The sequence below is a fragment of the Bombina bombina genome, chromosome 6 (assembly GCF_027579735.1).
Source record: "Bombina bombina isolate aBomBom1 chromosome 6, aBomBom1.pri, whole genome shotgun sequence".
In the NCBI taxonomy this organism is placed as follows: domain Eukaryota; kingdom Metazoa; phylum Chordata; class Amphibia; order Anura; family Bombinatoridae; genus Bombina; species Bombina bombina.
In genome coordinates this window covers 914,545,371-914,559,937 of record NC_069504.1, presented here as the reverse complement: position 1 = coordinate 914,559,937, position 14,567 = coordinate 914,545,371, and the positions used below count along the sequence as shown (strand labels likewise).

Here is a 14,567-nt window from a genome sequence, read left to right as displayed (position 1 = left end):
TGCTGACAGGTGGCAAGAGTGAGACTCTGCCCAGCGAATTATCTTTGATACTTCCATCATTGCTAGGGAGCTTCTTGTCCCTCCCTGATGGTTGATGTAAGCTACAGTCGTGATGTTGTCCGACTGAAACCTGATGAACCCCCGAGTTGTTAACTGGGGCCAAGCCAGAAGGGCATTGAGAACTGCTCTCAATTCCAGAATGTTTATTGGTAGGAGACTCTCCTCCTGATTCCATTGTCCCTGAGCCTTCAGAGAATTCCAGACAGCGCCCCAACCTAGTAGGCTGGCGTCTGTTGTTACAATTGTCCAGTTCGGCCTGCTGAATGGCATCCCCTGGACAGATGTGGCAGAGAAAGCCACCATAGAAGAGAATTTCTGGTCTCTTGATCCAGATTCAGAGTAGGGGACAAGTCTGAGTAATCCCCATTCCACTGACTTAGCATGCACAATTGCAGCGGTCTGAGATGTAGGCGTGCAAAGGGTACTATGTCCATTGCTGCTACCATTAAGCCGATCACCTCCATGCATTGAGCTACTGACGGGTGTTGAATGGAATGAAGGACACGGCATGCATTTTGAAGCTTTGTTAACCTGTCTTCTGTCAGTTAAATCTTCATTTCTACAGAATCTATAAGAGTCCCCAAGAAGGGAACTCTTGTGAGTGGAAAGAGAGAACTCTTCTTTTCGTTCACCTTCCATCCATGCGACCTTAGAAATGCGAGTACTAACTCTGTATGAGACTTGGCAGTTTGAAAGCTTGAAGCTTGTATCAGAATGTCGTCTAGGTACGGAGCTACCGCAATTCCTCGCGGTCTTAGTACCGCCAGAAGAGCACCCAGAACCTTTGTGAAGATTCTCGGAGCCGTAGCCAATCCGAATGGAAGAGCTACAAACTGGTAATGCCTGTCTAGAAAGGCAAACCTTAGATACCGGTAATGATCTTTGTGAATCGGTATGTGAAGGTAAGCATCCTTTAAATCCACTGTGGTCATGTACTGACCCTTTTGGATCATGGGTAAAATTGTCCGAATAGTTTCCATTTTGAACGATGGAACTCTTAGGAATTTGTTTAGGATCTTTAAATCCAAGATTGGCCTAAAAGTTCCCTCTTTTTTGGGAACCACAAACAGATTTGAGTAAAACCCTTGTCCTTGTTCCGACCGCGGAACCCGATGGATCACTCCCATTAATAAAAGATCTTGTACGCAGCGTAGAAACGCCTCTTTCTTTATTTGGTTTGTTGACAACCTTGACAGATGAAATCTCCCTCTTGGGGGAGAGAATTTGAAGTCTAGAAGGTATCCCTGAGATATGATCTCTAACGCCCAGGGATCCTGGACATCTCTTGCCCAAGCCTGGGCGAAGAGAGAAAGTCTGCCCCCCACTAGATCCGTTCCCGGATCGGGGGCCCTCGATTCATGCTGTCTTAGGGGCAGCAGCAGGTTTCCTGGCCTGCTTGCCCTTGTTCCAGGACTGGTTAGGTCTCCAGCCTTGTCTGTAGCGAGCAACAGCTCCTTCCTGTTTTGGTGCAGAGGAAGTTGATGCTGCTCCTGCTTTGAAGTTACGAAAGGAACGAAAATTAGACTGTCTAGCCTTAGGTTTGGCTCTGTCTTGAGGCAGGGCATGGCCTTTACCTCCTGTAATGTCAGCGATAATTTCTTTCAACCCGGGCCCGAATAAGGTCTGCCCTTTGAAAGGTATATTAAGCAATTTAGATTTAGAAGTAACGTCAGCTGACCAGGATTTTAGCCACAGTGCTCTGCGTGCCTGAATGGCGAATCCGGAATTCTTAGCCGTAAGTTTAGTTAAATGTACTACGGCATCTGAAATAAATGAGTTAGCTAACTTAAGGGCTTTAAGCTTGTGTGTAATCTCATCTAATGGAGCTGATTCAAGTGTCTCTTCCAGAGACTCAAACCAAAATGCTGCTGCAGCCGTGACAGGCGCAATGCATGCAAGAGGTTGCAATATAAAACCTTGTTGAACAAACATTTTCTTAAGGTAACCCTCTAACTTTTTATCCATTGGATCTGAAAAGGCACAGCTATCCTCCACCGGGATAGTGGTACGCTTAGCTAAAGTAGAAACTGCTCCCTCCACCTTAGGGACCGTTTGCCATAAGTCCCGTGTGGTGGCGTCTATTGGAAACATCTTTCTAAATATCGGAGGGGGTGAGAACGGCACACCGGGTCTATCCCACTCCTTAGTAACAATTTCAGTAAGTCTCTGAGGTATAGGAAAAACGTCAGTACTCGCCGGTACCGCAAAATATTTATCCAACCTACACATTTTCTCTGGTATTGCAACTGTGTTACAATCATTCAGAGCCGCTAACACCTCCCCTAGTAATACACGGAGGTTTTCCAGCTTAAATTTAAAATTTGAAATATCTGAATCCAGTTTGTTTGGATCAGAACCGTCACCCGCAGAATGAAGCTCTCCGTCCTCATGTTCTGCAAATTGTGACGCAGTGTCTGACATGGCCCTAATATTATCAGCGCACTCTGTTCTCACCCCAGAGTGATCACGCTTACCTCTTAGTTCTGGTAATTTAGCCAAAACTTCAGTCATAACAGTAGCCATATCCTGTAATGTGATTTGTAATGGCCGCCCAGATGTACTCGGCGCTACAATATCACGCACCTCCCGAGCGGGAGATGCAGGTACTGACACGTGAGGCGAGTTAGTCGGCATAACTCTCCCCTCGTTGTTTGGTGAAATATGTTCAATTTGTACAGATTGACTTTTATTTAAAGTAGCATCAATACAGTTAGTACATAAATTTCTATTGGGCTCCACTTTGGCTTTAGCACATATAGCACAGATATCTTCCTCTGAATCAGACATGTTTAACACACTAGCAAATAAACTAGCAACTTGGAAATACTTTTCAAGTAATTTACTATAATATGAAAACGTACTGTGCCTATAAGAAGCACAGAAAAAGTTATGACAGTTGAAAATTAATAAACTGAAAAGTTATAGCATCAAATCTTTGTAAAAAACACAATTTTAGCAAAGGATTGCTCCCATTAGCAAAGGATAACTAACCCTGATAGCAGAAAAAAAAAAAAAATACAGAAATAAACGTTTTTTTATCACAGTCAACTACAATCTCACAGCTCTGCTGTGAGTGATTACCTCCCTCAAAACAAGTTTTGAAGACCCCTGAGTTCTGTAGAGATGAACCGGATCATGCAGGGAAGACAAACTTCTGACTGAATTTTTTGATGCGTAGCAAAAGCGCCAAAAAAGGCCCCTCCCCCTCACACATAACAGTGAGAGAGATCAGTAAACTGTCATAAATTAAATAAAACGACTGCCAAGTGGAAAAAAATAGTGCCCAAAACATTTTTTCACCCAGTACCTCAGAAAATTAAACGATTTTACATGCCAGCAAAAAACGTTTAACATTAATAAATTGAGTGTTATTAAAAAGCCTGTTGCTAGTCCCTGCAAATTAGGCTAAAGTTTTATGCATACAGTATAATTCCAGTGAAGTGCCATTCCCCAGAATACTGAAGTGTAAAATATACATAACATGACAGCCTGATACCAGTTGCTGCTACTGCATTTAAGGCTGAGTTTACATTATATCGGTATGGCAGAATTTTCTCATCAATTCCATTGTCAGAAAAAAATAAGCTGCTACATACCTCTTTGCAGATTAATCTGCCCGCTGTCCCCTGATCTGAAGTTTACCTCTCCTCAGATGGCCGAGAAACAGCAATATGATCTTAACTACTCTGGCTAAAATCATAGAAAAACTCAGGTAGATTCCTCTTCAAATTCTACCAGAGAAGGAATAACACACTCCGGTGCTATTATAAAATAACAAACTTTTGATTGAAGGTATGAAACTAAGTATAATCACCACAGTCCTCTCACACATCCTATCTATTCGTTGGGTGCAAGAGAATGACTGGGAATGGCAGTTAGGGGAGGAGCTATATAGCAGCTCTGCTGGGTGAATCCTCTTGCACTTCCTGTTGGGGAGGAGTTAATATCCCATAAGTAATGGATGATCCGTGGACTGGATACACTTAACAAGAGAAAACATTTTTTAAGAAAATTAAAACATATGTCGTCAAATTCTGACTGAGTTTGTATAAAGGCAGGTTGCATTCGAGTAGCCTCTTGAATGTTTATTGCCTGTAAAGGGTATATATGTATATTTCTCTAACAAACACCAAATTAGTGGCACTAGTGAATGTGTTGGAAAAAAGCAGCAGCAGATAATTCTATAATTAATAATTGTATTAATTCTTACCGACAGATAACCAAGAAAAGTAAAATGTTCAGAATAGCAAGTAAAGCAATCTCATAAAAGATTAAAATACAATCCTTGCTGGTTTGATAAAAACATTAACATTTACCTCCAATCCCACCAAATCCTTTGACAAATTGAGATCCTTCTTGTGATTTATCTGTAACGATCTCCAGTGTTGCTCCAAATTTTTTGTAATTATTAGCAAACCATTCTAGTAGTGGCATGCTATCTATTAATTCATGCTCTTGTCCAGTCTGGGGGGGGGGGGAAATAAAAGTGGTTATAAAAACTATTTTTAAATCAAAAAATTAACTTCTAACTCTTATTAAAAGGTGACGCAATTAGAGAAACATGAACACAATAAGATTACCCTGCAATGTGTATCTTAAAGAGCTTAAAGGGACACTGAACCCAAATTTTTTTCTTTCATGATTCAGATAGAGCATGAAATCTTAAGCAACTTTCTAATTTACTCCTATTATCAATTTTCTTCGTTCTCTTGCTATCTAAATTTTAACAGCAGCAATATAAATCTTAGCAGCCAGCCCATTTTAGGTTCCGCACCATGGATAGCACTTGCTTATTGGAGGCTTACATTTACCCACCAATAAGCAAGCATAACCCAGATTCTCAACCAAAAATGGGCTAGCTCCTATGCATCACATTCCAGCTTTTTAAATAAAGATGCAAGAGAACGAAGAAAAATTGATAAAAGTAGTAAATTAGAAAGTTGCTTAAAATTGCATGCTCTATCTGAATCATGAAAGAAATTTGGGTTTAATGCCCCTTTAATATCAAAGGATCAGTAAATACAGTAAATTTGCAAAATGAACAAATGCATGATAAATAGACAATGCAAAAGCACTTAGAGAAAAAAAAATCTTCCCTTTTCAAGTTAAAGGGACATTAAACCCAAAAATTCTCTCTGTCAGATAGAGAATACAATTTTTAAAAAGTTTCCAATTTACTTCTATTATCAAAAATGTTTCACTCATGTTATTCTTTGTTAAAGAGATACCAAGGTAGGTAGCGTGCACATGCCTGAAGCACTACAGGACAGGAAATAGTGCTGCTATCTAGTGCTCCTGCTAATGTAGAACATTGTTGCAAAACTGCTGCTATATAGTGATGCAGACACGTGCACACACTCTTGAGCTTACATTTCTGCTTTACAAATAAGAAAAAGAAGAAAATATGATCATAAGTAAATTAGAAAGTTGATTAAAATGTTATGTTCTATCTAAATCATGAAAGAAAGAAAATTGGGTTTTACGTCCCTTTAAGACTGACAAGTTTCATGGTTATGTCTATTTCCACTCCCCCGTTATCATGTGACAGCCATCAGCCAATCACATATGCATATACGTATATTCTGTGAACTCTTGTACATGCTGAGTAGGAGCTGGTGACTCAAAAATGGATTGTATTAGACCACTAATGAATTTCAATGTTAGATGCTCATTAAAGGACCATTCAACACAGTAGATTTGCATAATCAACAAATGCAAGATCATACAATAGCATTTACTCTGAATTTCAAATGAGTAGTAGATTTTTTTCTAACAAATTGCAAAGTTATGTCCATTTCCACTCCCCCTGTACCATGTGATAGCAATCAGCCAATCACAAATGCATATACGTATAGTCATTGAATTCTTGCACATGCTCAGTAGGAGCTGGTGACGCAAAAAACATAATTTATGTAAGAACTTACCTGATAAATTCATTTCTTTCATGTAATTAACAAGAGTCCATGAGCTAGTGACGTATGGGATATACATTCCTACCAGGAGGGGCAAAGTTTCCCAAACCTTAAAATGCCTATAAATACACCCCTCACCACACCCACAAATCAGTTTAACGAATAGCCAAGAAGTGGGGTGATAAGAAAAAAAGTGCGAAGCATATAAAATAAGGAATTGGAATAATTGTGCTTTATACAAAAAATCATAACCACCACAAAAAAGGGTGGGCCTCATGGACTCTTGTTAATATGAAAGAAATGAATTTATCAGGTAAGTTCTTACATAAATTATGTTTTCTTTCATGTAATTAACAAGAGTCCATGAGCTAGTGACGTATGGGATAATGACTACCCAAGATGTGGATCTTTCCACACAAGAGTCACTAGAGAGGGAGGGATAAAATAAAGACAGCCAATTCCTGCTGAAAATAATCCACACCCAAAATAAAGTTTAATGAAAAACATAAGCAGAAGATTCAAACCAAAACCACTGCCTGAAGTACCTTTCTACCAAAAACTGCTTCAGAAGAAGAGAACACATCAAAATGGTAGAATTTAGTAAAAGTATGCAAAGAGGACCAAGTCGCTGCTTTGCAAATCTGATCAACTGAAGCTTCATTCCTAAACGCCCAGGAAGTAGAAACTGACCTAGTAGAATGAGCTGTAATCCTCTGAGGCGGAGTCTTACCCGATTTAACATAGGCAAGATGAATTAAAGATTTCAACCAGGATGCCAAAGAAATGGCAGAAGCTTTCTGGCCTTTTCTAGAACCAGAAAAGATGACAAATAGACTAGAAGTCTTTCGGAAAGATTTAGTAGCTTCAACATAATATTTCAAAGCTCTAACAACATCCAAAGAATGTAACGATTTTTCCTTAGAATTCTTAGGATTAGGACATAATGAAGGAACCACGATTTCTCTACTAATGTTGTTGGAATTCACAACCTTAGGTAAAAATTCAAAAGAAGTTCGCAACACCGCCTTATCCTGATGAAAAATCAGAAAAGGAGACTCACAAGAAAGAGCAGATAATTCAGAAACTCTTCTGGCAGAAGAGATGGCCAAAAGGAACAAAACTTTCCAAGAAAGCAATTTAATGTCCAATGAATGCATAGGTTCAAACGGAGGAGCTTGAAGAGCTCCCAGAACCAAATTCAAACTCCATGGAGGAGAAATTGACTTAATGACAGGTTTTATACGAACCAAAGCTTGTACAAAACAATGAATATCAGGAAGAATAGCAATCTTTCTGTGAAAAAGAACAGAAAGAGCAGAGATTTGTCCTTTCAAGGAACTTGCGGACAAACCCTTATCTAAACCATCCTGAAGAAATTGTAATATTCTCGGAATTCTAAAAGAATACCAAGAAAAATGATGAGTAAGACACCAAGAAATATAAGTCTTCCAGACTCTATAATATATCTCTCTAGATACAGATTTACGAGCCTGTAACATAGTATCAATCACAGAGTCAGAGAAACCTCTTTGACTAAGAATCAAGCGTTCAATCTCCATACCTTTAAATTTAAGGATTTCAGATCCGGATGGAAAAAAGGACCTTGCGACAGAAGGTCTGGTCTTAACGGAAGAGTCCATGGTTGGCAAGATGCCATCCGGACAAGATCCGCATACCAAAACCTGTGAGGCCATGCCGGAGCTATTAGCAGAACAAACGAGCATTCCCTCAGAATCTTGGAGATTACTCTTGGAAGAAGAACTAGAGGCGGAAAGATATAGGCAGGATGATACTTCCAAGGAAGTGATAATGCATCCACTGCCTCCGCCTGAGGATCCCGGGATCTGGATAGATACCTGGGAAGTTTCTTGTTTAGATGAGAGGCCATCAGATCTATCTCTGGAAGCCCCCACATTTGAACAATCTGAAGAAATACCTCTGGGTGAAGAGACCATTCGCCCGGATGCAACGTTTGGCGACTGAGATAATCCGCTTCCCAATTGTCTACACCTGGGATATGAACCGCAGAGATTAGACAGGAGCTGGATTCCGCCCAAACCAAAATTCGAGATACTTCTTTCATAGCCAGAGGACTGTGAGTCCCTCCTTGATGATTGATGTATGCCACAGTTGTGACATTGTCTGTCTGAAAACAAATGAACGATTCTCTCTTCAGAAGAGGCCAAAACTGAAGAGCTCTGAAAATTGCACGGAGTTCCAAAATATTGATCGGTAATCTCACCTCCTGAGATTCCCAAACTCCCTGTGCCGTCAGAGATCCTCACACAGCTCCCCAACCTGTGAGACTTGCATCTGTTGAAATTACAGTCCAGGTCGGAAGAACAAAAGAAGCCCCCTGAATTAAACGATGGTGATCTGTCCACCACGTTAGAGAGTGTCGAACAATCGGTTTTAAAGATATTAATTGATATATCTTCGTGTAATCCCTGCACCATTGGTCCAGCATACAGAGCTGAAGAGGTCGCATGTGAAAACGAGCAAAGGGGATCGCATCCGATGCAGCAGTCATAAGACCTAGAATTTCCATGCATAAGGCTACCGAAGGGAATGATTGAGACTGAAGGTTTCGACAAGCTGTAATCAATTTTAGACGTCTCTTGTCTGTTAAAGACAGAGTCATGGACACTGAATCTATCTGGAAACCCAGAAAGGTTACCCTTGTTTGAGGAATCAAAGAACTTTTTGGTAAATTGATCCTCCAACCATGATCTTGAAGAAACAACACAAGTCGATTCGTATGAGACTCTGCTAAATGTAAAGACTGAGCAAGTACCAAGATATCGTCCAAATAAGGAAATACCACAATACCCTGTTCTCTGATTACAGACAGAAGGGCACCGAGAATCTTTGTGAAAATTCTTGGAGCTGTAGCAAGGCCAAACGGTAGAGCCACAAATTGGTAATGCTTGTCTAGAAAAGAGAATCTCAGGAACTGAAAATGATCTGGATGAATCGGAATATGCAGATATGCATCCTGTAAATCTATTGTGGACATATAATTCCCTTGCTGAACAAAAGGCAATATAGTCCTTACAGTTACCATCTTGAACGTTGGTATCCTTACATAACGATTCAATAATTTTAGATCCAGAACTGGTCTGAAGGAATTCTCCTTCTTTGGTACAATGAAGAGATTTGAATAAAACCCCATCCCCTGTTCCGGAACTGGAACTGGCATAATTACTCCAGCCAACTCTAGATCTGAAACACAATTCAGAAATGCTTGAGCTTTCACTGGATTTACTGGGACACGGGAAAGAAAAAATCTCTTTGCAGGAGGTCTCATCTTGAAACCAATTCTGTACCCTTCTGAAACAATGTTCTGAATCCAAAGATTGTGAACAGAATTGATCCAAATTTCTTTGAAAAAACGTAACCTGCCCCCTACCAGCTGAACTGGAATGAGGGCCGTACCTTCATGTGAACTTAGAAGCAGGCTTTGCCTTTCTAGCAGGCTTGGATTTATTCCAGACTGGAGATGGTTTCCAAACTGAAACTGCTCCTGAGGACGAAGGATCAGGCTTTTGTTCTTTGTTGAAACGAAAGGAACGAAAACGATTGTTAGCCCTGTTTTTACCTTTAGATTTTTTATCCTGTGGTAAAAAAGTTCCTTTCCCACCAGTAACAGTTGAAATAATAGAATCCAACTGAGAACCAAATAATTTGTTTCCCTGGAAAGAAATGGAAAGTAGAGTTGATTTAGAAGCCATATCAGCATTCCAAGTCTTAAGCCATAAAGCTCTTCTGGCTAAGATAGCCAGAGACATAAACCTAACATCAACTCTAATAATATCAAAAATGGCATCACAGATAAAATTATTAGCATGCTGGAGAAGAATAATAATATCATGAGAATCACGATTTTTGCTACTTGTTGCGCTAGGGTTTCCAACCAAAAAGTTGAAGCTGCAGCAACATCAGCCAATGATATAGCAGGTCTAAGAAGATTACCTGAACACAGATAAGCTTTTCTTAGAAAGGATTCAATTTTTCTATCTAAAGGATCCTTAAACGAGGTACCATCTGACGTAGGAATGGTAGTACGTTTAGCAAGGGTAGAAATAGCCCCATCAACTTTAGGGATTTTGTCCCAAAATTCTAACCTGTCAGGCGGAACAGGATATAATTGCTTAAAACGTTTAGAAGGAGTAAATGAATTACCCAATTTATCCCATTCTTTGGAAATCACTGCAGAAATAGCATTAGGAACAGGAAAAACTTCTGGAATAACCGCAGGAGCTTTAAAAACCTTATCCAAACGTATAGAATTAGTATCAAGAGGACTAGAATCCTCTATTTCTAAAGCAATTAGTACTTCTTTAAGTAAAGAGCGAATAAATTCCATCTTAAATAAATATGAAGATTTATCAGCATCAATCTCTGAGATAGAATCCTCTGAACCAGAAGAGTCCAAAGAATCAGAATGATGGTGTTCATTTAAAAATTCATCTGTAGAGAGAGAAGATTTAAAAGACTTTTTACGTTTACTAGAAGGAGAAATAACAGACAAAGCCTTCTTTATGGATTCAGAAACAAAATCTCTTATGTTATCAGGAACATTCTGCACCTTAGATGTTGAGGGAACTGCAACAGGCAATGGTACATTACTAAAGGAAATATTATCTGCTTTAACAAGTTTGTCATGACAATTATTACAAACAACAGCTGGAGGAATAGCTACCAAAAATTTACAGCAGATACACTTAGCTTTGGTAGATCCAGCAGGCAGTGATTTTCCTGTAGTATCTTCTGGCTCAGATGCAACGTGAGACATCTTGCAATATGTAAGAGAAAAAACAACATATAAAGCAAAATAGATCAAATTCCTTATAAGACAGTTTCAGGAATGGGAAAGAATGCCAAATATCAAGCTTCTAGCAACCAGAAGCAAATAAAAAATGAGACTGAAATAATGTGGAGACAAAAGCGACGCCCCAAATAAGACGCCCACATTATTTGGCGCCTAAATGCTTTTGGCGCCAAAAATGACGCCACATCCGGAACGCCGACATTTTTGGCGCAAAATAACGTCAAAAAATGACGTAACTTCCGGCGACACGTATGACGCCGGAAACGGAAAAGAATTTTTGCGCCAAAAAAGTCCGCGCCAAGAATGACGCAATAAAATGAAGCATTTTCAGCCCCCGCGAGCCTAACAGCCCACAGGGAAAAAGTCAAATTTTTGAGGTAAGAAAAATATGATAATTCAATGCATAATCCCAAATATGAAACTGACTGTCTGAAAATAAGGAAAGTTGAACATTCTGAGTCAAGGCAAATAAATGTTTGAATACATATATTTAGAACTTTATAAATAAAGTGCCCAACCATAGCTTAGAGTGTCACAGAAAATAAGACTTACTTACCCCAGGACACTCATCTACATGTTTGTAGAAAGCCAAACCAGTACTGAAACGAGAATCAGTAGAGGTAATGGTAAATATAAGAGTATATCGTTGATCTGAAAAGGGAGGTAAGAGATGAATCTCTACGACCGATAACAGAGAACCTTATGAAATAGACCCCGTAGAAGGAGATCACTGCATTCAATAGGCAATACTCTCTTCACATCCCTCTGACATTCACTGCACGCTGAGAGGAAAACCGGGCTCCAACTTGCTGCGGAGCGCATATCAACGTAGAATCTAGCACAAACTTACTTCACCACCTCCCTTGGAGGCAAAGTTTGTAAAACTGATTTGTGGGTGTGGTGAGGGGTGTATTTATAGGCATTTTAAGGTTTGGGAAACTTTGCCCCTCCTGGTAGGAATGTATATCCCATACGTCACTAGCTCATGGACTCTTGTTAATTACATGAAAGAAAGTGTAAATATAAAAGAATGTGCAAATTTTTTTTTTAATGGAAGTAAATTGGATAGTTGTTTAAAATTATATGCTGTATCTGAATCATGAAAATTTAAATTTGACTTGTGTCCCTGAGTGTACGCATACTTGTGTTACCCGAGTGTAAGCAATCTGATGTTTAGACAAAGTGAAAACTTTAGTAGGAGAAGTTCTACAAATCGCTTCCCTGCCTTTTGGTTAACTTCCGTTGCACAATATGTCATACACATACGGTTAAGTAAATAAGAATTCAAAATACAAAAGCAAAAATACAAAGTTATAAAACCAAAACAAAAAACACTTGTAAGCTACACAGAATCTGTCAGTAATAAAAGCATAATGCATTTATACCTCTTTGTCAGTGAAGTGGGATTTATCCTTTTCTTGTTCCGGTGTTAGATAAAGAATCTTGTCCTCTGGGGGGGAAAGAAAGAAAAGAAATGTAAAATCTACAAAAACAAGGAAAAATAAACAACAGCGTTCTATTATGCAAATTATAAAGTTCTATTTAAACATGTTAAAGTTCCAACAATTGCAAATTTTGCCTTTCCCTAATCAAATTTTATAACATTTATATGTGCAGTAATTAACTTACATCTTTATTGTTCGACAGACTTTTATTAAATCAATTGTATTAGATAATAGAATTGGAAAGTTTTGCATGCTCCAAATCATAAAAGATTTATTTTGACTTTAATGTCCCTTGAACAGCTGAAAAGGAATGGAGCAGACATTTTACAACTGCAGAAGGGGAAAAAATACATCTCTCTCTACACACACACACCTACCATTCCAACATGGATTTTGATAAACTGGAAGAGGTGCTTGATACTGGTGACCAAACAGGATACACTGCTCTAATACACTCAATCTACCTTAAAATGGGAAAAAAGGGCTTAAGCATAGCTCTAAGATAGCCTACACTGACGCTACACACCACGCCTAACTATGAAGGCACTAGCCATACTGTTAGGAGAGAAAAACATCCCTACAGCGCAGTATAGTAAAGATAGGGCTTCACCTTTCAACATACTAAAAGCTCGTAGCCTGCATGTAGGGCAAAAATAAAGAATTACTTACCCTGCTGCAGATCTTAGCATTCAGGTCCTCTCACACTAAAAACTGCCAGGATTAGGACACATAGAAGTACCTCATGGCCAACAGGAGGCGGCTAGGGAACTTTCCTGCGACCCCAGGTCTGCTTAGTCCTACACTCAAACTATGAGGCTTAATAAGGACGGCAAAGGACTCACCTACCTTCTCTTCTAGGAACTATCCATTGAGAGTTTTGCTTCTAAGAAATGTCTGCAGAGCACTACTTGCTCTGCCTACCTCCTAGATGAGGCAAAGAGCTACTGGGATTGAAGGGGAAGTAGGAGGGATAATTAAGTGGGGTGTCAGTGGCCAGGTGATGCAATTCCCATATGTCAGAATGGATTTTGTGGACGCTCACTACCATTAGAAATAAAATTAACATTACTCATCTGTCCTACACCCTACTGGGAGAGCAATTTCTTTTGGTGGCAATGTTTACATAGCTTGTCAATAGCTTATACTTAAAGGGACACTGAACCCAATTTTTTTTCTTTTGTGATTCAGATAGAGCATGCAATTTTAAGCAACTTTCTAATTTACTCCTATTATCAATTTTTATTCTTTCTATTGCTATCTTTATTTGAAATAAGCCATCTAAGCTTTTTTGGGTTAAGAACTCTGGACAGCACTTTTTGATTGGTGGATGGATTTTTTTTCCCACCAATCAGCAAGGACAACCCAGGTTGTTCACCAAAATGGGCCGGCATCTAAACTTAGATTCTTGCATTTCAAATAAAGATACCAAGAGAATAAAGAAAATTTGATAATAGGAGTAAATTAGAAAGTTGCTTAAATATTCATGCTCTATCTGAATCACAAAAGAAAAAATTTGGGTACAGTGTCCCTTTAAACAGACAGTCTCAGAATTGTTATTGTTTAAAAAGATAGATAATGCCATTATTACCCATTCCCCAGTTTTTCATAACTAACACGGTTATATTAATATATTTTTTTACCTCTGTAATTACCTTGAATCTAAGCCTCTGCAGACTGCCTCCTTATTTCAGTTCTTTTGACAGACTTGCACTTTAGCCAATCAGAGCTGACTCAAATATCTCCACAGGAGTGAGCACGTTATCTATATGTCACATGAACTAGCGCCGCCTAGCTGTGAAAAACTGTCAAAATTCACTTAGATAAGAGGCGGCCTTCAAGGGCTTAGAAATTAGCATACGAGTCTACCTAGGCTTTCAACAAAGAATACAAAGCAAATTTGATAAAAGTAAATTGGAAAAAGTTTAAAATTGCATGCCCTATCTGAATCATGAAAGTTTAAATTTTGACTTGACTGTTCATTTAAATAAAGAAATATTCAGTATAAAGGTAGGGATACCGCAGGCTAAACCAGCTATTTAAAATGGTAAACTGGCTATTTGTAAACAAGTTAATACACTTAAGTCAGGCAAAATGTATCATTGATAAATTAAAGGGGAGATAAATTTAGGAGAATCTGTCCCTTTCAAGCCTAGCTATGCTACATATTGGTCACAAAAACATAATTTATGCTTACCTGATAAATTTATTTCTCTTGTAGTGTATCCAGTCCACGGATCATCCATTACTTGTGGGATATTCTCCTTCCCAACAGGAAGTTGCAAGAGGATCACCCAAAGCAGAGCTGCTATATAGCTCCTC

The 14,567-nt window shown here is 39.0% G+C and overlaps 1 protein-coding gene across 1 annotated transcript in view; it reads right to left on the bottom strand.

Moving 5' to 3' along the window:
- Positions 1-14,567, bottom strand: part of ETF1 (eukaryotic translation termination factor 1) — a 72,402-nt gene that overhangs the window by 13,047 nt on the left and 44,788 nt on the right. The window contains exons 9-10 of the mRNA XM_053718554.1: positions 12,189-12,253; positions 4,377-4,524 (exon numbers count right to left, since the gene is read on the bottom strand). Coding sequence (XP_053574529.1) covers positions 4,377-4,524; positions 12,189-12,253 — 213 coding nt within the window. The remainder of the gene's footprint in view (positions 1-4,376; positions 4,525-12,188; positions 12,254-14,567) is intronic.